Raw genomic sequence first — 21,986 nt, 5'->3', positions numbered from 1 at the left:
AGCAGAGCTGTGCAGGCGTGCACGGCCACATCTCCAGACCACGGCAGTGCCTCCTGTCTCCCTCGTCCACTCTCCTGTGTCTGTCGTCTTTCTATTTCCCACTTGGTCTGTCTCCTGGAATCTCTGAGTCTCTTGCAGTCTCTCAGTCTCTCCGCATCCCTCATACTTCACTCTCCTTCTCTTGGGCTCTTCTCCTTGCCTGTCCCTCTGTCTCCCTTTCAGACCCCCGTCTCTCTCCCTCTCCCCTCCCCACCCCAAGATGCAGAAGAATTTACAGGACCTGATGCCAGGACAAGCCCAGCAGCAGCAGCTTTATTCCGAAGAGTGCATGCCCATGCTAGGGGAACGGGGCCCGGAAGAGGCCTTCTGAGTGTGGCTCTGAGCGCATGAGCCTGCGCAGCCACTCTATGTACTGCGAGACCCTGGTGTACACCCCAAAGTGGCCCACGGCTGCACAGCCCTCACCCCAACTGACGACGCCTGTCAGGTACCACGTGCCCTGGAACTTGGTGGCGTGCGGACCCCCACTGTCGCCCTTGCAGGCATCCTGTGTCCCATCCACGTAGCCAGCACAGAACATGTTCTCCGTTAATGCCGGGGAGCCCTCCATCCTGTGTGACTGCTCCAGACAGTCCTGGGTCCTCAGCCGGGGCACGTTGATGAGCATGAGCTCAAGGGCCGTGGCACCCCTGTGGAGGAGCTGGCCCCAGCCACTGACGGACGAGAAGCGGACTAAGGTCAGTGTCCTCTCGGAGAAGGCCTTCTCGGGCAGACAGAGGGGCACCACGTAGTCAGTGAAGGTCACGGGCCTGCGCAGGCGAAGCAGAGCCAGGTCGTGGTCCGTCTTGAGCCGGACGTACTTGTCGGGGACAATGATCTGAGCCACTTGCTGCTCCTGCTCATCGCCGTCCTCCTCGCTGAGGTCGTGCTCTCCTGCAGGGAGACCAGCACCACTCACAGTCCTTGCCCCACAGCCTTGGGAATGACCCTTCCTGGAGTCTCCTTTGGGGCAGGTGGGGCCCTGCATCCAGCCCCAAGGGGGCCTGAGCAGCCTCCCAAGTGGCTGCTGCTGGGCTCCGTGCAGGGTGTGACTCAGGGGTGACTCTGGAACCTGGGGCTGAAGGCACATGGGGGGGGTCAGGCCAGACAGCTGTGGGTGGGTGAGGAGGGGCTGCCCAATTCCCCCAGCTCTTCCAGATAGGGTCTGGACTCCCTTGGGGGTCCTTGTCCCATAAGCCCACAAGGCAGAGGCCCACCCGCAGTGGCCCCAGAGCCCTGCATGACTGCATCCCCCTCAGGGCCCAAGAGAGACAAAGCAGGTACAGCGTCACCCACCCCCCATGTCTTTATTTGGGATGGGAAAGAGGCTGAGGGACGATGGCACAGTGGGACCCCTTGGGCAGTGGGGTCTGCCCAGGCCCTGCCTGTTTCTCTGAAAAAGCTCATCTGGTTGTGGAAGTCAGCCGCTCGAGGCCCAAAGCTGAGCCCTGGGTCGTTGTCTTTGAAGAGCCTTCCTTGGTCAGGAGGAGGTGAGCACAGACTTACCCAGCACCACCGTCAGGTTCTTCCAGCTCCTGATTCTGTCGAAACAGTGGGCTGCAGAGACCACCCAGGTGGTGTCGAGCAGGGTGCCCCCGCACAGCAGCTCCCCGTTCATCTTCAGGAGAGCCTGTCAAGGGCACAAAACAGGTTGGAAGCTTGCATTATTGTCACTGCTTCCTTGGGGCCTCCCCTTTCCCGGGCACCCTCAGGGGCAGCTGGGTTTACAGGATGGTTTCTGAAATCCTGGGGGCTCCCAGAGCCCTTCCTTGGGAAAGCTGTTCTGAGGCCACTCCAGCAGGTGGCCACCCCACCACTGAGGGAAGGAAAGCCTCGGGTGCTGGCCTGATGATGGGAGTGTGGGTGCTGGACCCCTCTGTGCACCTCCCAGTGTTGTCACCCAAGTGTGACCCAACACGCCCGATTTGGAAAGGTCAGGCCAAGGCCGTGTTCCCGGAGCATGTGAGGAGCAAAGGAAATAACCGGTGAAGCACTGAGCCCAGTAGTCGGCACCCAGGGGACCCGCAGGGAATGCTTCCTTCTTTCTTCTTCCTAGAAGCAAAGAGGGTGCTGAGCGGGGCCCCGAGGGAATCTTGGGGGGAGATGTTTTCCCTGCAGTGATTCTCCTAGGATGAATGGGAAGGGAGCCCAAGTCTCTGGCCTGGCTGCCTGCGGACAGCCAGGCCAGAGGGCAGGCTGGCTGAGGGGGAGGCAGCCCAGCGGGTAAATGGTCCTGGTCCGGTTGTTGCTGGTCACCATGTGCTGTGCTGAGGTCAATCAACCAAGGAGAAGAGACTGGAAATGGGGTCAGCCAATCTGGGGCCCAATGTCCCGAGTTGTGGATAGCAGGATGAAGCAGCCCAGGGAGGCAAGTCTGAGCCCCTCAGAGAAGAAGCCACAGTAAAACCCCACGATAGAAAGAGCCTCCCGTGGATCAGAGCTGCAGCTGCTGCAGGTGAGGGCTGGACCAGGCACCCAGAAGGCTAACCCGGTCCTGGCTGATGGTGACTGTGGCTGCAGCTCTGAGGGGCAGGCTGGGCTGGGGTGGCTGTGACAACCCGGATCTGTGCCTCCCAGGACCAAGTCTCAGCTCCGACCTGAGCAAGGTGCTGAATCTCACTGGGCCTCAGTTTCCTCACCTGTAAAACGGGGTGAGAGTTGCACCCACCCCTTGGGCGGGGTCGTGGGGGTTAAGTGGCATTGAGACATGAGGTCTTGTGGGGCCAGGCCCAGGAAGCATGTGCTGGGAAGCAGTGTCTGCTGCAGTCATGCGCAGTGAGCCCAGCCAAGCATTCCCCGCCGTAAATGCAGAGACACCCACGTCTGCCAACCCACCTCAACCTCACAGAGGCTTTGCCAAACCATCTCGAGGACTCTGGTGAACACACAAGCCCCATTCGGACGTGTCTAGCTCAGATTATTCCTCTGAACACCAAAACCTGGGGTTCTGCAAAGCTGAGGAGTGCCCTGGACCTCGGAGGCCTATCCAGGCCCTGGCTGCTGTGGGAGGAGGGGCGGGGCGGGGGGAGGTGGGGTGCACGCAGGGCCGCCAGCTTAGCAAGAAATGCAACTTCCGAGGCTGGTCTAGAAGGGCCAGATGGATGGCAAACCAGAGGACCGGAGCTGCCCAGAGCCTGGAGTCAGCCCACGGTGACAGGTGACTTTCCAACTTCTCTTGAAAGTTCTTGTATATTTACTTTTATTTCTAAAAATCCCTCACTGTTTGACTTGGGGTGTCCCCAGATGAAGAGTTAAAGAGGAGCCACTGAGTCGGGCTCAGACCTGAGTTTGCGGCTCGAATCACATGTGGGTGCACCCCCCGGGCTCTTGTGAAATGCAGATTCTGGGCCAGGGGGTCTGGGGGCCTGAGACTTGGCATTTCCAACAGGGACTGGGCTCACAGCGACCTCACAGAGAGGCGGCCTGGAGGGGCCACGGCCCCACAGACCTGACTGCCTGTGGAGGGTTTTGTCATGGATCAAGAATCTCAGCTCCCAGAGGCAGGCAGTAGATGGAGCTGTGGAGGCGACGGAGCTGGGTTCAAATCCTGCGTCTGCCATTTAGTGCGTGTGTGGCCTCATCTGTAAGCGGGCATGCCCACGATGAGGTGGTGTGGGAGGGTTCGTGAGCTGACAGAGGTGCCATTGGAGCATGAAATCCCAGCTAAATGCAGATGTTGCTGCCTGCAGGCGACCGTGGACTTAGAATGAGGAGGAAATCCTGACTGCAACAGGGTGACTGGGGGCCGGGGTGTCCTGCGGCTGACCCGCCCTTTCCTCCCAGGCCCTGAAGCCTTACCTGCCAGGGACACTGCCCTTTGGGGCACACCTTGCCTCCCACAATTCGGCCTTGGGGTTTGGTGTCATTTCTTTTTTCCAGAACAGGTATTTTTCCACACGGGTATTCAACTGTACAAAACAAAAGTCAGCAAGCCATGCGGACTCACCCCGGACGAAGGTGCTGGTGAGCAGAGGGCCTGAGCCCTGCGGGCAGAGGCTCTGCCTCCGGCTCCTGCCCGGGGCTGTGGACGCCGCTGGTAGGCAGATGGGGCCGGGGCTGGCTTTGCAGGAGCAGAGGGCCTGACTTCTTGAAGCTGATAGTTTCTCCAGGGGAAAAAGATGTGCTGCTTGAATTTACTAATGGATGAAGGAGCTTCTGTCTAACGGCCAGCCAGCCTCTCGGACCGCTGCGCTGCCGCTTGACCGCACTCTCCGTGTTTGGTCTGCTCCAATAAAGTCTGGGCTGGGAGGGAAAGCGTCTAGAGGTGGCGACTGAGTTTGGGGCTCCTTAGAAGGCTGGGTACACCTCATCAGTGCGAAGAGAGACAGGGCTTGGGGTGCCCCAGCCTGTGCAACAGCAGCCCCGTTAATTTGAGGTTAGTTTGGAATAGTTTTCCATTTTCCTGAAAGTACTAGCCTTGAAAAAAGATTTGCAGTGCAGAGTTGTGCTGCCGTCAGTGCAGACCCTGTGTGGCATGAACTCCCAGCAGAGTCTAGGCGCTGGGAGTGGGGCCAGGAGAGCCTCCTGCTGCTCCACTGGCCCCGCTAGAATGGGCAGGTGGCCGGAGGCCCAGCCAGGAAGCTGCTCCCAGGGCTCTGTCACTGCTCCCCACCCGCTGTTGTCCTGGCCTGCACTGAGGTGGGGGCGGCCACCTCCACCCTTGTGTCCTCCTGGCCTCGCTGCGTGGAGTGGTCAGCACAGAGCGATCCGCAGTGGGTGTGTGCCCCCCTTCTCATCTTTTGGCCAATAAGAGAATTTGTGGCAAGCAGGAACTGGGGACTAAAAGGAAACGGTATGTAGCCCCTGGAGCGTGGTGCCTGAGAACCCCTTACCTGTGGGCGTGCAGGACACCCCGTTGGCCTGGAGCGTGTACCCCTCGTGGCACCAGCAGGAGCGCCTGGCCCCTGCGTGGTCACTGCAGTATTGCTCACAGTCCCCGTTGTTGTTCATGCAGATCAGCTGGTCGTCCGTGTCTGAGGACAGAAGGGCACAGCCTGAGAGGGCCTCCACTGGTCAGGGAAAGCCAGCCCTGGTGGCCACCCCTCCCTGGGCCACGGGCAGAATTCTGCACAAAGACGGCCCTCAGCTGCTGGCTACAGAGACTGACCCCGACACCACCTCCCTCTGCAGATTGATCCAGAAGGGCAGGACCTGGACTTGGGGGGTCCCAGGCTAGACAGTGGGGATGCAGGGCGGGCATGCAGTGTCACCCTCCCAGGAGCTGAGGAGGGCTGGGGGAAAGCAAAAGTCCCCAGTGGACAACTCAACAGGACACCTGCCAGCGAGAGGCCAGAGGGATGAGACCGGTCTACAGCCAGGTCCTGGTGCCCCCGTGAGCTGGCCTGGGGCTGACCACTGGCTCGGACAGACAGAGACAAAAAACGTTTGATCTGGCTCTGAAGGAGAGCCCTTTGATGTGGGAAATGGGATTGGCTCTCTGTGTAAGTTCAGGACCCCCAGGGGGAAGGCCAGTCCTGGGGGTGAATTCATACCAGGGCTCCTGACCTTTAAAGGTCTTGAATGGTTCACACCAGAACTGCTAAGCATCAAAAATCCTGGGAGTGAATTCACACCAGGGATGCTGAGCATCAAAGGCCAGGCAAAGACACTGAGGTTTTTTTGCCCCAGAACTCTCAGGAAGCATCTCCTTAGTTTTTGCTTCACTTTTTCTGGTCTCTGTTCTGCTTAGAGCAGAAGGCAGCTGTGGCCCGGAAGAGCTCATTCTGTATTGCAATGAACTTTTGTGTAATAAAGGATTAACCTTGCCCAAAGAGATGCCTGCCTTTGTTTTCAGCTCCCGGGAGGTGAGCTCTACACCCTCTCTGGTTAAGTTGGAACTTTTAATTTAATCTGCCTGATAACAGCTTGTTTCCCTGGGGGCCTTGGGCCACACAGTATCAGCTCCCCCTCTGGAGGGGCTGGATACTGAGGTCAGCCGTGTGGGTGGTCAGCCATGTCTATGTGACTGAGCCCCAATAAAACCTCTGGACAGCGAGGCTCAGGGGCGCTTCCTAGATTGGTAATACTCTGTACATCTTGTCACTTGTCATCTAAGACATCAGTCTTAGAAAATGAAAAGCTGTGCATGTGACTCCCATGGGAGAGGACAGCTGGAAGCTGGCATCTGGTTCCTTTGCTGGCTTTAATCTCCATCCTTTAGCTGTGGTCAACTGTAACTGGAGCATATCAGCCTTCAGTGAGCTCTGTGAGTCCTTCTGGCAGATCATTGAACCTGAGGATGCTCTGGGGGGACCCCTGAACTTTGTGGTACTTTAATATTTGGAAGGTGAAAAAAGACCACATACTTTTGTGACAGCAAGTAGGGAAGGTAGTCTACCCCAGTGTGCTGGCTGGTGGGACACGAGCAAGCTGGGCAGTGTTGGAGGGACTCACCTGGGCCCCCACCAGGTGCCTCAGAATTTCCCAGTGCTGGAAGCCCAAGGGTTTTTATATTTCCCAGAAAGAGACAGGGGCAATCAGGTTTGAGCATTAGCACCTGAGAACCCCAGATCCAGGACCCTCAGGTTGGCAGGAGTCTTCCAGCTCATCTAGAACAGCTTCCTATGGGGCCGAGGCCCAGCCCCGTGCCCAGCCAGGCCCTGCCCATCAGCCTCCCGGGGCCCTGTCTGCAAGCTCTGGGGTTCCTCACTTGTCTCACAGTTCCGGCCCTCAAAACCGTCGAGGCAGAAGCAGATGTAGGACTGGAGCTGGTCCTCGCAGGAACCTCCGTTCTGGCACGGATTTGAGGCGCACTGGTCCCCGTCTGTGGAGTGAGTCAGTGTTAGCGTGCTGAGGAGGACGGCTGGCGGGCGGAATCAAAACGGACTGCTCATCTGCTCACCTGTGTAGGAAAGCCAGAACTGCTTCTGAGGGAACAAAGAGAAGCACGTGAGACATGTTCTCCAGAGCAAATACTTATGGTCCCTGGGAGGAACTGACGACCTGGCAGGCGGTGCAGGCGGGAGCTTCTCACCTGGGGCCTGTGTGATGGGCTCCGGAAGCCAGACTTTTCCTCTGGAGATGAGGTGGATTCGAGTAGGGGAGGAAGTTTTTCCTCATCCCTGCCTCCCCCACCTCCCCTACCTGGATCTCTACGGCCACCAAGGTCACAGATTTCCCATTCCCAAGTCAGAACGCTCGAGTTTCAGCCCCAATTCTGCCACCTCCAGCTGTGGACCCAGACGAGACACACGTTCTGAGCCTCCATTCCCTCCTCTGATGGCAGGGTGACCATCCAGACACACGGGCTGACAAGAGGAGACGGTCGGTGACGCACGCAAAGGCATTCCAGGAAGTGAGAGGGGCTCCCTCAGTAAAACTGACTCCTGAGGAGTCCGTGGACCGCCTGGATAGAGCTCACAGGGTTGCTGTGAGAACAGAAGATGCGAACTCTTGCAAACGCTTTGAGAACCACGTGGTCCGCAGACACACAGATGACCATACTCAGTGTACCTGGAAAGGGTTGTGTTAGCCTCTGTCTCAGAGAGCCCTACTTCCTGTGGGGTGTGAGGTGGCCTGTGAGTGTGACATGTGCCCTGTGAGTGTGATACATGTGTCCTGAGTGTGACACGTGTCCTGTGAGTGTAATGTGTGCCCTGTGAGTGTGTGTCCTGTGAGTGTGAGGTGAGGTGTCCTGTGAGTGTGATGTGTGCCATGAGTGTGTCCTGTGAGTGTGAGGTGAGGTGTCCTGTGAATGTGACATGTGTCCTGTGAGTGTAACGTGTGCCCTGTGAGTGTGTGTCCTGTGTGAGGTGAGGTGTCCTGTGAGTGTGAGGTGAGGCATCCTGTGAGTGTGATGTGTGCCCTGTGAGTGTGTGTCCTATGAGTGTGAGGTGAGGCATCCTGTGAGTGTGACATGTGCTTTGTGAGTGTGTGTCCTGTGAGTGTGACATGTGTATCCTCTGAGCGTGCCGTGTGGTCTTGTCTCATCATAGCCTGACTCATGGTCAGTCATTTGGTGACCTTTTGGTGCTACCATTTGGATGTGCGTCTTTCAGAGTGAAAACAGAAACACGGACCCTCGACTGCGTGGCCGACGGGTGTTGGAGGCAGCGGTGGTTTCCTGGAGGTCTCCCCACATGAGCTTCCCCGAGGAGGGCCCCAGGTGGCACGGCAGCGAGGGGCTCTCCAGGCCAGCTTCTCAGACGTCTGCTGGCTGCAGCACCTCCATGACACACAGGCGGCTTAGGGGTGGGAGCCTTCCTTGGGAAGCCAAAGGACACACTGAGCATAATTCTCAAGCTATATTTTCGGATGCAAAAATTAGGATGCATGGTGTGGCGGAGAGGAGGATGTCCCTGGAAACAGGATGGTGTACAGCACTGCAGCTCTGACTGAGGGAAGCGAAGTCATCCTTAGAAGGGAAAGAGACCAGACGAGGACGGGCTGTGCAAACTGGAGCCCCCGTGTGTTTCCCTGCGCATGGAGCGCTCACAACCACGGAGGGGAGAGACGTGGCCCCCAAGACACAGGAGCCACCCCAGCCGTCACGTAGCTCCATTCCTGGACTCAGCACACAGGGCATCCCCTGGGGGTGGACTCACCGTCCTCTCGGTGTCCTTGAAGATCTCCCGGGCCTCCTCAAAGGAGCACTGCTCCTCCTTGCACTCCCGTTCCAGGGAGCCGGGCTTCAGCTCCTCCAGGAACCAGTTAGCACGCCTTTGCCTGTGCAAGATGCTGTGGGCTTCCTCCTGGGTGATGAAGACTGAGAAGTGGGAGCCCGTGAACATTCACAACCTGCCACGCTGAGACGGTGCGGAAACCAGCCACACTGGTCAGTCCCACTCAGTGCTGGGAACCAGCCACACTGGTCAGTCCCACTCAGTGCTGGGAACCGTCCACACTGGTCAGTCCCACTCAGTGCTGGGAACCAGCCACACTGGTCAGTCCCACTCAGTGCTGGGAACCATCTACAATGGTCAGTCCCACTCAGTGCTGGGAACCAGCCACACTGGTCAGTCCCACTCAGTGCTGGGAACCGTCCACACTGGTCAGTCCCACTCAGTGCTGGGAACCAGACTGGTCAGTCCCACTCAGTGCTGGGAACCATCTACACTGGTCAGTCCCACTCAGTGCTGGGAACCAGCCACACTGGTCAGTCCCACTCAGTGCTGGGAACCGTCCACACTGGTCAGTCCCACTCAGTGCTGGGAACCGTCCACACTGGTCAGTCCCACTCAGTGCTGGGAACCGTCCACACTGGTCAGTCCCACTCAGTGCTGGGAACCAGCCACACTGGTCAGTCCCACTCAGTGCTGGGAACCGTCCACACTGGTCAGTCCCACTCAGTGCTGGGAACCAGACTGGTCAGTCCCACTCAGTGCTGGGAACCATCTACACTGGTCAGTCCCACTCAGTGCTGGGAACCAGCCACACTGGTCAGTCCCACTCAGTGCTGGGAACCGTCCACACTGGTCAGTCCCACTCAGTGCTGGGAACCGTCCACACTGGTCAGTCCCACTCAGTGCTGGGAACCGTCCACACTGGTCAGTCCCACTCAGTGCTGGGAACCATCCACACTGGTCTGTCTCACTCAGTGCTGGGAACTGTCCACACTGGTCTGTCCCATTCAGTGCTGGGAACCGTCCACACTGGTCTAGTCCCAGTCAGTAATGGGAGTCAATGGTTCCTGTCCGTGGGCCTGGCTGAAGTTGGAATGGGAGTGCTTCCTCATGGCGGGCTGGCGACGATCAGCATGCACAGCCTTTAGGGACAAGGACAAGGCAACATGTTCACTGAGTGATAACGACGCGCTCACGCTTCGGGCCTGGGCCCTTCACTTCTAGGGGTTGATCCTGCAGACACACTCAGACGTTTGCACGGAAACCTCACCCTCAGGAGAGCTATTGATAATAATAATCTGAAACAGACCAAGACTGGTGTCCTGTGCTACCATGACATAGAAGGATCAAGAAGATGTGATTGTGGGGCCGGCTCCGTGGCCAAGTGGTTAAGGTTGCACGCTCTGCTTCAGCGGCCCAGGGTTTCCCCCGTTTGAAACCTGGGCGCGGACATGGCACCACTCATCAAGCCACGCTGAGGTGGCATCCCACATGCCACAACTAGAAGGACCCACAACTAGAATATACAACTATGTACCGGGGGCTTAGGGAGAAAAATAAAATCTTTAAAAAAAAGATGTGATATTAAGTGAAAAAAGATAAAACCACATATACATTATAATTCCTTTCTCGTAAATAAAAATGTGAACATGTGTGAAAAATGAACATATGTATGTAAATGTCATTTATTGAAAGAATACACATAAAAAACTAACTTTGAGGATTGAAAGTTATTCTGTTCTAAAATGTGTACAATCAACACATGTAACTTCTATAATCAAAATGTGCATCTGCTGCCTCCCAGCACCAAAGGTGGTGCAACCTTGAACCTTCCATCTGGAGCGTTGAGTGAACGCCCTGGAGGGCTCACATGGCGGGGGGTGGGGGGTCCTACAGGATGTGCATTGAGCAAGGCTGAGCAGGTCAGGCAGCAGGGAGAGGCTGGGCGTGGGCGGGGGTGAGGTGTGGTGGGGAAAGCCCGAGGGTGGCAGGCTGGGGAGGGGTGGACATTGCTCTTCTCCACTCCCACTCACTGCATGCAGGGCCCGTTGTTCACAGGTCTTCTGGAACCCGAGTTCCTTCCCAACGTGGTTGGTTCTTTCCTCCTACCAACCCACCCAAACCCTTGCTCGGCTTTGCCGCCAACCTCCCTCTCTCCCTTTAAGACCACACTCTGGAAGGAACATTCCTTACCCTCCACCGAGGTTCTTACAGTGACTCTTAGACCCATTGTAAACAAAAGCCCCCCCGAATCCCTGCTTTGGAATTCCACAGGCTCCTCAGAGAAGTTTCTGGGTGGCAGGACACCTGCTGACCACCGTCTGCGTCTGGACACTCCCTCCCCTGGCCGCCGAGGTCTGGGCTCCTCCGGGCCCTCCTTCCTCCCAGCCTCCTTCCTGGCCTCCATTGCTGCCTGTCATGGAGTTTGGTATCCTTCAGGTTTTGGCCTTTCTACTCTAGAGACTCTCGCCCCACTTCCAGCTTCAGCTCTCTCTCCTTACCCAAACATCTTATCTTTGGCTGGAACTATCTCTGAATCCCAGCTCTCTTACCCAGCTTCCCCGCAGACTGAGAACCCTCACTCAGCCCTCCATGTGGGTTGGCCTTCCTCCCCCACCCCGGTGCCCGTCCACGTCCCCCATCTGGGCCTCGAACCCCGTTTCTCCCAGGCATCTGCCCTCTTGCAGCCAGCTCTGGATCTGCTGCCTTCGCGCATCTGCCTCTCTTCTCTGAAACCCTGCGACACCGCCTTAGCTCAAGAGCTGTGCCTCCCCCGGGCCCCTTCCCGAGCGCCTGCCCGGTGCCACGAAGAGCAGAGCACCTCTGTGCCTCCTCCTGGCCTCTCACAGTGACCACAATAGTTGCCTGCAGGTAGCTGGTGTTCCCATTTTACTTATGAGGAAGGGAGGTGGGTGAGGCGAGAGCTTACCCAAGGCCACCCGGGGGGGGTGGGGTAACGGGACCAGTTGGAACACCTTGAAGTGAGGGTTCTTTCAGACACCCAGGCAGACATGGGGACTGCACCCTGGGAGGGGGCTTGGTGACAGAGGCGAGGATGTTGAGGTTGGGGACAATTGTGCAGAAGCTGACGTCAGGGTGGGAACGAGGCCAGGAGCCCCGGAGCCCGGTGTGGTCGCACTGTGTGCCATGCGCTCTGAGGGGTGTGCTGTGGGCACCCCAAGAGGGAAGCAGTGTGCGTGTGGGGTGAGAAGACGGAGGTGGGAACAAAGCTGTGTCGAGGGGCAGAAGCCAAGTGTGGAAACTGAGTCCCAGAGGAGAGATGAGTGTAGATGGAGAGCAGAGGACCGTGCCATGTCCGTCCTCCATCAGAAGCTGCTGGTGTGTGAGCAAGGGGACGTCCGGGACAGGCAGGAAGGTTACGGAGTGGGGGTGGGGGCAGGAAGTGGGATGTGGTGGCTCCCGGCCTCCTGTGCTGAGGGAGGCCTCATCTTTTCCCCTTTAGAACTCCAGAGTTTCACATGTCTGTATTCCTGGGGAATGGATCTGGTTTAGAAGGAGAGGTTGAGGGAAAATCAAAGAGTGGAGGCTCCCGAGAGGGGAGGTGGCCACGGAGCCCAGGTGGGGTGGACCTGAGACAGGAGACCACGGCCGGGCCACGGCTGGCCAGAAAAGAACCATCTGCCCTTGGAGGAGAGCACTTTCACACCAAAAGCTCTTAGGGAAACAGAGGCAACTCCGATGATAGAGGGAAACACGATTATGGCAGGGAACTTGGGAAAGACAGACCAGGACGAGGAAGACGGTGAAAATGACTCGCAGCCCGCTGCTCTTCCCTGCCCTGAAGAGCACAACGGTGGCCCTGACTTTCTCTAGACAGGCTCTGGGCGCCCGTGGTCACCAGGGCAGCGACACCATCATGCAGACCCCAGGCTACTTTCTCACTGTGGGATGTGGAGGACGATGTGAACCGGATTTTAGAGGACAGTGTCTGCACCCTGTTTCCACCACGGCCGCACCCGGTACTGGAGTCACGACAAGGACAGCTTATGAAGCGCCCCCTGTTCCCTCTCAGCCTCCCAGCGCCTGCAAGGGGAGGGGAGGGTGGCCGCCATCAGGTGGTGGAGTGGCCCAGTGTCCCCTCGCTGTCCCTGGCTCTGGCCGGTGGAGAGCTGGGAGCACAGAGAGAGAGGGCAGCATCCCCCACCCCCCCGCCCTGAGCCCCAGAGTCTGCGCGTGGGCCCAGTTGCCTGGCTGGGTCCCCACTGGTGCCCTGGAAAGTGCCGCCGGCTCCCAAAAGTCTTTGAAAAATAATTCTGCCAAAGCCTGCACCGTCAGCAGCAGGCTTCCCACCAGCGCTCGGCATGGGCCTGGGGACTGTTTGCTTTTGGAAGGAAAGCAGATCACACGGGAGGCGCCAGCAAAGCCTCCGTGGACAGGAATGTCCACACGAGGGAAGGTCTGGCTGCCCACAGCCTGTGGCCCTTGCACGGGGCTGACAGGGAACCGTCCCCCCGACATACCTGCAGCCAGAGACCCCTGCAGGCCGAGCAGAAGGCAGAGGAGGCCCAGCCCCCAGGGCTGGGACAGCATGGTGAGGGCTGTGGTGTCACTCCGTCTGGTGACATTCCAGGTCGGGGAGGCGGGCAAAGTTCTCGGCCTCGAGGTGCGTGCGAGAGAGGGATGGGGGAGGGAGGCCTCGCCTCCCAGACACACCGGTGTTAATTCCCTGCCAGGTGCCCGGCTGGAGGGGGGGACCAGGACAGGAGGGCAGGCCTTCGCCCGGGAGGCCAGGTCCAGGAGCCCAGGCACAGAGCAGCCGCGTCTGTCCCTCTCTGAAACATCCGTGTTGGACGTGCATCCGGCGTGTGCGCCAAACTCAGATGGGAATCCCGAAGCCTTTAGGACTTCTGGTGGGAACAAAATTAAACTGCAGGTATCCTTGGGGATAACACTGGTGAAGGGAGAGCATATTTGGGTGTGAAGGTAAGAATTTTGAAGGCAGCCCCAGAGGAGACCATATGGGCTGTTCCCACCGGGGCGCCTGGTTTCTGAGATGAGCCAGGGAGCCCCTCGGAGACGAACCGGGAAGGCCCGGGGCATCTCCTCCAAGCCGAGCCCCGCACTGTTTCGGCTGCAGGTGGCACCCCCCGTGCCCTGGGTGGTCCAGGTCTGTCCTTCCAGGACTTCCTGGGCCCAGGCCACAAACTAGGGCAATCGACTGTCCTGGGTTGGGGGCCAGGAACAGTTTCTTAGGATGCTGGCGTTTCTGCGCTGTAAGTGGGACTGCGTGGGGCCCACGGGGACGGTTACCCAGACAAAGCTCACTTGGGCGTGCAGCTCCAGCGGGCCTGGGCTCGACCCTGTGGACATGAACCTCCTTTCAGCGAAGGGGTGGGAACTGGGGACCCCAGCTGTGCTCACTTCTCTTCTGAGCAGGAGTGACGTGGCCCCTGTTTCTGTCAGCATCCGCCCTGCCCCCTAAATGGAGGAATTAGTCCTCAGAGGGGAACGTCTGATTGATCACCTCCGGAATTTCTAATTGTTACTATGGATAATTGCTTAAGTGTTTAGGAATTTAATCATATTGGAATTTATCATGGAGGACGGAGGGGCAGGAGGGACTTCACGGCTGACGGCTCCTCCGAGTCACAGCCCCTCTGGCCGCATCTCCGCCCTTGGCCTTCCACAGCAGCACGAGGTCAGACGGACCTGGCTCTGTTTTCTCCTAGCCTGGGGAATGAGTGGTTCATTCTTTCGAGCCTCAGGTTTTTAATTGGTGCAACGGGGCTGCCACTGCCTCTGGGAGAGTGGTGGTGCTGTTCCGTCCTTTCCGGCCCCACAAATGCCACTTGCTCCTGCCTGGCAGATGCTGTGTGTGGGCTGAGTGCTCAGGGCACGTTTCCTCCCCCCAGGAGCCTGTCTCCTTGGCCTGTGCTCTGCATTCACTGGGCTCCTCGTGTGTTCGGCTCGTGGGGCTGTCATGACAAAGTCCTGCGTCCTGGGAGGCTCAGAACCACAGGAATGTTCCCCTCCCAACTTAACCAGCTACACCTGTGATGACCCTGCTCCAGGTGACCTCAACTTAACCAGCTACACCTGTGATGACCCTACCCCAGCGTGACCTCAACTTAACCAGCTACACCTGTGATGACCCTACTCCAGCGTGACCTCAACTCAACCAGTTACACCTGTAATAATCCTACTTCCAAGCAACGTCACATTCTGGGGTTCCAGGTGGACGTGACTCTTGGGGTGCATGGCCCCCCAGCACGACCTGCCTGTTCCAGAGTGCTGAGTGAATGGGCTGGGCTTCCTGTGCTCAGCGTAATGCACCTGAGATTTGTCTAAGGTGTTGCAGATCTAAAATGATCTTTCAGAAACGTGGATCTGATTGTGCAACTCCCCGGTAAGTCCCTCCAACGTGCTTGTGTTGTGTGTAGGATGAAGCCAGGTGCCTGATCCTGGCCCGCAGGCCCACGCTCCAGCCTCTTCCTACTCGCTCCCCTAACTGGACACCTTCCTGCCACGGGGGTCTTTGCATGGTGCTTTGATTTCCAGCTCCTCCCACAGCTGGAGGGGGATGACTCCTTCTCGTCACCCCTTCACGGCAGGTCCCCCGCACCGGTCTGCCAGCCCCATTTGTTTGCTCCCTGGAACGGTTGGCCTGCTGACAGCCGGCTGCTTATTTGCTGACCTGTGTCCACCGAGCAGAGTCCCTGCTGAGGCACAAACAGGAAGTGGTTTTTCTCCAGTCACTGCCTTCCAAGGCCTCTGAACCCCCTGCTTGGCCCTCGACAACATTTCGAGGAGACCTCCTAACTCTTCTGGTCACCCCCAACTTTGAAACGGCTGCTCCATCTGGAACAAAGCCCACAGCTCATGTCCGACTCGGATGTGAGCCCTCCTGGCTGTGCAGGGCTGGCTGTGGGGAGGACGGCAGAGGAGAGGAGTCTGCGCCCGGACTCCCTTCCTCTTTGGGGCCCCGGGTCAGAGATCCTCAGTTCTTCCTGGGCGTCTGTCGGCACGGCCCAGGAAATGCAGGAAAACAGGAGAGGGCACCGTGCGAGAGTCAGGTTCTCAGGGTGGGGCTGCCTGTGCTCGGCTGCCCCAGCGGCCAGGCAGGAGGGCTCCTGACGTGTCCTCCTTGGGCCACCTGCCGGCTGGCCTCCCTGTGGCCGGGGTCCAGCCTGATCCTCGAGAATACGAGGGTAGGAGTTCCTCCCGGACCCGGAGGGAGGCCTGCACCCTGCTCCACTCCCTGAAGGGGACCCCTGCTTGGCACCGCTCCACGCTTGTCCCTTGGCGTGGGGCTCAGGGCCGGCCTCCCCCAGGACACTCAGGGACGACCATGCAACTAGCCCACCCCGGCCACCCCTCATCAGTAAGTGGCTGTGTCAGAATCACCTGGAGTGCCACGCGCATACCACACACACATACCACGCCTGCAGCCCTCCACGCGGGCACCTGAGTCCCAGGGGCCCTGGAGCAGCATGTGACCAGCACCCGGTGGCCCTGCTGTGCTGTCACGTTTGGGGACTGCTGTGTATACTGCTGATACTTTTTAGCTTAAGGAACAGAGAACTTATCTAAGGATTACAGGTTATGATTCTGAGCATAACTTACCTTCTCTTCTGGGCCTTTGTCTTTTTACATTTATTCATGGGGCTTTGGGTGTACAGAAACTTATCATTTCGTACACTCAGATTTACCCGTCTTTTCCTTTAAGTATAGGCCTTTTTTCTTTCGTCTTTTATAAGAAACCTATCCTTGCCCTAAGGTAATAGGATGTGCTATAGTTTCTTCTAATAATTTTGAACTTCTAAAAAATTTTGGGAGAGACCTAATTTGACTGTTTTTCACATGGAGAGCCAGCTGTCCCAGCAATGGGAACATTTCTGACGAGGCCACTCTCTACCCGCCAGCTGGTCTCAGCACCTGTGTGACACCGAGTCACCGTGTGCACACGCCTGTTGGGGAATCCTGATTCTGATCAGCTCCTCAGCTCGAACCCGGCCCTGTCTGGACACGTGCAGCTTTATGACCAGTCAGTTCCCACTGGGGTGAGCCCTCCTTGTCCTCCCACGCCCCGAGCATCACCGCCACACCTGGACCTTTATTCTTCCAACTACATTTTGCCATCAATTCCCTAATTCCACAAAGAACTCTGCTGGGGTTTCGATGGAAGTACATTAAATGGTCAGATTAATTTGGGGAGGAACTACAATTAACATTTTGGTGACACTGAATGGTCCCAGCCATAAAAATCTCTCCATTTATTCAGGCCTTCTTGTATGACCTTCTGTAATGTTTCATAATTTTGTCTACAAACTTTGTTACATTTATTTGTAGTATTTTACCATTTGATTGTTATTAAAATAGCATTTACCAAGTAGTTCTTGCCAGGAATGTTAGTGACTTTTTGTGGTTGATCTTGGGGACTCTTATTAGTTTCAAGAACTTGTGAATTCTCCAGATTTCCTAGACATGAAAATTTATTTTCCCATCTATAGGCCTTGTTTCCTTTTCCTTTGATGCTGTTATCACAAATACTTCCAGTAAATACTTCTGAATAGCAGAGGACATCCTTGTGTTGTTTCGTCTTCAATGGGGAAGAGTTCTAAAGTATTTAGAGACCTAAACGTTTTGCTCTGAGGATTGTTAGATACATTTTATTAGGTTAAAAAATTTTTTTCTACTCTTAGTTGGCTAAACACTATAAATGAATGTTGAATAAAAATTGAATTTTTTCCCGGCATCTATTGAGCTGGTCATTCTGCCCCTTTCACTTATTATTATGGTAAATTATAGCAATAATTTCCTGATGTTGAACTATCCTTGAATTCCTGGGACAAACTTACTTGGTCAGAACATATCACTTTTGGTTATAATACACAATTGGATTTTATTTGATTATACTTTATTTGGAATTTTTGTTTTTACGTTCAAAATTATTTCACATATCAGGTTAAATTCACATCATAAAATTTGTTGAGTTGCTTTCCCTGTTTTTATATTCCTTGAATAGTTCGTATAGATATTTTTGTACAGGATCTTCACCGTACAGGTATGGCTAACCCTATAAATCCATCTGAGTCTGCTATCTGCTTGGGGCGAATTTTTTTTAAACTGCATTTTAACTTGTTTTCATTCACCCAAGTAGTTTACTTCATCAATTTTAACAATTTGTTTCTTTAAAGAAAATTCCTATTTTATCTGTTCTCAAATGTATTGGCAAAAGTCGTTCATAATGGTTCTTTCATTGTCAAACCTCTGTCTGCTGTGAAGTTCTTGGTATTTCTATAAATTGCTGCATGTTATTAGATCTTTCAAGGAACAAGGTTTTGATTTGGTTGATTTGTTTTGATTTTATTCTCTTCTATTATACTAATTCTTTCCTTATACTTTCTTTGGGTTGGATTGGTCTTATTTTCTAGCTTCTTTAAAGGGTTAGCTCATTTATTTAGTCAAGCAAAAAATTAAATGCAGCCGGGCTGTACATACTGATCTAAGCTTCAGCTGCACCACCAGCTCTGAGATGCGTACTTCTGGCCAGTCCCAAATATATCAGAATTCCCAACATCATTTCCTTTCTAAGCCACGCGTTAGGAACATGCTTTTAAATTTCTAAATTCTCTCTTAGCTGCCTTTTTCATTGTTTTGTATTTTGTATGTTGGAAAATAATGCATATTTTTCTGTTTCTAGAGATGAGGGAGTATCAATTTCTGTGAGAGATAACTAAAATCTCAGCCACGATTGCCGATACCTGCTCTGCACTTTGAGCGTCATTGTTTGATGCTTACAAGTTGGTGGTGAGGGTCCCGAGTTCCACTTCGTGTGTGGTCACTCTTGCTGTCCCAGCTTCCTTTTGGTCAGTGTTTGTCTGTTACATCTTCTTTCTCTCTTTTGTTTTCAACCTTTGTGCACTTTCGTCCTATGGGCTCTTTTCGTAGTTATTTGTTACACCCCATTTGAGTCTCTCAATAGGTCAGTTTAACACCTTCCCTTTGTTGTGACAGAGAAACGTTTACACGAGCTCTCCCAGCACACTTTGTTTTCTGTTCCTCGTGCGTCCCCTGCACACCCTCCCCTTCTATCAGATGGACACCTTTGTCTCTCCCCCGCTTGCTGGTGTAGAAGTCGTCAACTCTACTCTTATTCTGACGTGGACATCTTACATTTCTTTCGTTACCTTTACATTGTGACACACACAGGCTTCTTGTCATTTTATCTTCATCATTTTCTGAGGAGATAAAGCCTATGGAACATTCTCTGGGCCACGCTCACCACCTGCCTCGCTCTGTTTTAACATGTGCTTGCCGTACTGAGTGTGCACGAGCAAATAAAACGCCGCGGTGCTGGGAACCGAGGACAAAAGGGATTCTGTGCCTTTGCAGACGAAGGCAGACAGCAAGTGCGGCTGATGTTTATTCAAACTCCATCCATACAATAAAGAACTCTCACTTTTAAATTTCATTTACATCAGCAGTAAAAAAAAAAAAAAGGGACAGTGGCTGAAACACGAGGTTTAAAGTGCCTTTTATGAAGAAGAGATCACAAAAACTGGAGGGTCATCCCAGGCTGAGATGGCAGGAACGGAGTCTGAACAATCAACGTATCAGTTAATTATGTGACACATCCATTTGTAAATAACTTATACACCAGGAGAACAGCTGCCGAGTCTCGCACGTTTTCTGCTTTATTACCCACTCCAGAGAGGTCTGGCTTGCAGTGGCCTTGCAGGTGGCGGGGGAGGAGGCCTGTGGGCCCTGCTGCAGAGGGCCCGGGGCTCAGGGAAGGCTGTAAAGTGACACATTTCCAGCAGCAGGGAGCCTGTAAATACACCCTTCACATCGATACATATGTACACACGTCAACATATATACACACATGTAAAAACAGCGGCCTCAACCAGACATGCAAAGTTTCTGAAGAACAGAATTCGTTTCTGAAACACAAAAACAGGTGAAACAGAAGGGTTTTCTTTCCAGTTCTGCCTTGATCTGAATAAAATAAACTCTGCACCTTTAAATTCCTGTTTTCAGGGTGATTGTACACAGACACATAGGCGGCCTGACGGTGCGCAGGAGGTGGCGGTTGGCGCTCGGGTGACAGCATGGTTCAGACGACACCCTGCAGAAACTGCATCTTTACATATTCTTTAAAAACAATAAAAATATCCCAATCCAGTGAAGCTAGTTTAAAAAAATCAAGAGTTCCCCATTTTTTTCTTTTTGTAGAAAAGAAGGTTACTATTTTAAATTATAGTTTAAGTTTTCTTTAAAAAATTAACCTACAAGGTAAAGGAATCTGCTTGGTTTCCAACTGCTCATCTGTAGAAACGCTGCCTGATCCTACTGGGGACGTGTTCTCATCCCCCTGTGACCAGGTGGCTGTGGAACGTGCACCGTTCCCGCGAAGTCCCCGAACCAGCTGCAGTATAAACAATGGGCTGCAGTGTGAACCCCCAGTAACAAAAAAATAGTTTTATATCAAATACAGTATCAAATTGTCATTTCATGTAAACACAGTGATTCTTGGTAAAGATTAGAGACCAACGTACCACGAAAAATGGCCGTGGGATTAATCCCTGCTTTAAAAAGAAACTCGTAAAAGACACAATAGCCCCCACCCCTCTCTCCTCCAGCTGTTGGGTCAGTGAAATGGTCATTGCTTTTGGGAGCAGTCCCAAAGGACACGCATCCCTGCAGAAAGCACCAGACCAGAGACGCCGGAAACAAAGCAGCGTGGCTGGGACGGGCTCCCCCGCCGCCTGGCAGAGGCCGGTCGGATGTCCCTGCCTCGCGTCTTCTGCACTGGTGGTCTGTTGGCCCGCGGCTCCCCCATCCATTCCAGACTTTCCCAGGAAGCTCGGTGGACGGGTCTTCCTCTGGAAACTGGCTTCTGCGCCCTGGGATGGGGTCCTGGCGTGGGGGCTGGAGGGCAGAGTCTTCCTGAACCTTCCCTCTGAACGCCCGTGTCCTGCACTGAGAGGTCCCGTGGCAGCGGGTGGCTCCTCGCTGGGGTCTTGGCAGGGTCCTCCTTTCCAGGGCGTCTTAGAGCACCGCCCCTCACCAAACTAAGCAAGCCCAAGCAAAGGAAAACTTAGAGGTTCGCAGGCGGTGTCCTGCGCCGGCCGGCGGCGCTACCCCTGCAGGTCTGAGAGGGGGACCCCGCAGCTCTCACTGCAGCTGGAGGAGCTGCTCAGCAGGGTGGACCCTGCGCTGGACTCTGCAGGAAAAGCAGCGAGAAGGGCTTCGGCTTCGCACGTGCACACACAGCCCCTTCCATCTGGATGGACTGAGGCTGGAGCCCGGGGCTCAGGGCCGGCCGGCGGGGATGGGGGTCTTACCTGAGCTGCTCAAGCACTGAGCTGAGCTGGACTTGCCGAGGCGCGCGGACAGGCTGCCGGCCGGCACCCAGCCCTCCTTGCTGGAGGTCAGGTTCCTGACATACCTGGAGGGGGAGGGCGGTCAGGGCTCCGGCCCACCGGCCAGCATGGCTTGACATGAGCACGTCGCGCATCTTACCAGAGGCAGTCCTCGCCCTCCTGGACCACCTCCACCAGGTCCCCGCTCCTCATGACCAGCATGTCAGGACTGCCCTTCTCGTCATCCGCCACAACTGTGAACCTCCCTGGGACCTGGGGGGTGCACAGTGCATCAGGCACCCCCTGCTCCCCCAGCATGGGAGCCACCCACCGTCCACCATGGCAAGGTCCCAGGACAGCGGGCCTCGAGCGTCCATCGCAGGATGACGAGGGCGCTGCCTCCATGGGCTGCTGACGCGACTGTCGCCTCCAACTGGGCAGGAATCCTGGTCGTTAGGTCTCCCTGTGACCGTGCTAAGACCTAACCAGACTACGGGGCGCCCTCAGCCCGGCCTGTGGTCAGGCCTCGCTCCGTTGCCCCTGCTCCTGCTAATCTCCAACACTCCACGCACAGCCCTCGCCAGCCTTCCACCTGCCCCGTCCTGGGCCTCCCTCCTGGAACGCACCATCCTCACCCAACACGTCACGTATTCAACTACTTCTGGCTTTTCCCCCCCTATGAGAGTGGAGCGTCTCATCCACTCCCTTCCCGCCTGGTCTGCAGGGCCTCCTACAGCGCGGATGCTCAGTGCCTTGTGTGCTGGAGTGCGGACCCCAGAGGACGGAGCCGTTCTGACAGAGTGAGCAGAACTCAAGGTCATGGGGCGGGAAGACACCAGGTGGCGGAGCCGTGTGATGTGGCTGTGGGGCTCCAGGGTTTGGAAGCCGGGAGAGTAAGGGCGAGAGTCCTTCACTCTCATCTCAGCACGACCCTGCACTGGCCCCTGATGGCCCTGAGCCACCAAGGCCACATCCTCCTGCTACGCTGAGAGCAGACTCCTCCCAGCGGGGCCTGCCCAGTCTCCCAGAGCCTGCCGCCTGCTCCGCGGCCCCTGCC

General features: G+C 55.6%; 2 protein-coding genes and 1 long non-coding RNA gene across 52 annotated transcripts in view; 1 reads left to right on the top strand and 2 right to left on the bottom strand.

The window, feature by feature from the left end:
* Positions 1 to 270: 270 nt before the first annotated feature.
* F7 (coagulation factor VII) lies at positions 271 to 13,386 on the bottom strand. Its single transcript, XM_001497199.5, has 8 exons — positions 13,082 to 13,386; positions 8,583 to 8,743; positions 6,881 to 6,905; positions 6,689 to 6,802; positions 4,872 to 5,012; positions 3,838 to 3,947; positions 1,546 to 1,669; positions 271 to 933 (listed from the first exon to the last, which is right to left on the bottom strand). Exons 1-8 carry the CDS (start codon positions 13,149 to 13,151, stop codon positions 338 to 340), a joined length of 1,341 nt encoding a protein of 446 aa, XP_001497249.4. The 5' UTR covers positions 13,152 to 13,386; the 3' UTR covers positions 271 to 337.
* LOC138918580 (uncharacterized) lies at positions 13,245 to 19,086 on the top strand. Its single transcript, XR_011428109.1, has 2 exons — positions 13,245 to 13,494; positions 14,474 to 19,086. It is a non-coding gene; the product is annotated as an uncharacterized lncRNA (long non-coding RNA).
* Positions 19,087 to 19,233: 147 nt separating this feature from the next.
* The window catches only part of MCF2L (MCF.2 cell line derived transforming sequence like), a 181,294-nt gene continuing 178,541 nt past the window's right edge, over positions 19,234 to 21,986 (bottom strand). For 31 of the 50 annotated variants that reach the window (XM_023621868.2, XM_070240482.1, XM_023621869.2 and 28 more), the window contains 3 exons: positions 21,090 to 21,202; positions 20,912 to 21,015; positions 19,234 to 20,790 (listed from right to left, as the gene is read on the bottom strand). In XM_023621868.2, coding sequence (XP_023477636.2) covers positions 20,705 to 20,790; positions 20,912 to 21,015; positions 21,090 to 21,202 — 303 coding nt within the window. In that variant the 3' untranslated portion in view covers positions 19,234 to 20,704. The remainder of the gene's footprint in view (positions 20,791 to 20,911; positions 21,016 to 21,089; positions 21,203 to 21,986) is intronic. The other 19 variants (XM_070240493.1, XM_070240478.1, XM_023621865.2 and 16 more) reach the window with 1 other exon arrangement.

Source organism: Equus caballus, chromosome 17, assembly GCF_041296265.1.
Source record: "Equus caballus isolate H_3958 breed thoroughbred chromosome 17, TB-T2T, whole genome shotgun sequence".
NCBI classification, from domain to species: domain Eukaryota; kingdom Metazoa; phylum Chordata; class Mammalia; order Perissodactyla; family Equidae; genus Equus; species Equus caballus.
Note: the sequence above shows the minus strand (reverse complement) of the source record. Positions and strands in the feature narration are given on the sequence as shown.

Coding starts and splice junctions, on each gene's coding strand:
- F7 (XM_001497199.5), bottom strand. CDS start 13,151: ATGCTGTCCCAGCCCTGGGGGCTGGGCCTCCTCTGCCTTCTGCTCGGC. Junction 1,670..3,837: donor AAGGGCAGTGTCCCTGGCAG/GTAAGGCTTCAG, acceptor TGCCCTTGACAG/GCTCTCCTGAAGATGAACGG. Junction 934..1,545: donor GAACCTGACGGTGGTGCTGG/GTAAGTCTGTGC, acceptor GTCTCCCTGCAG/GAGAGCACGACCTCAGCGAG.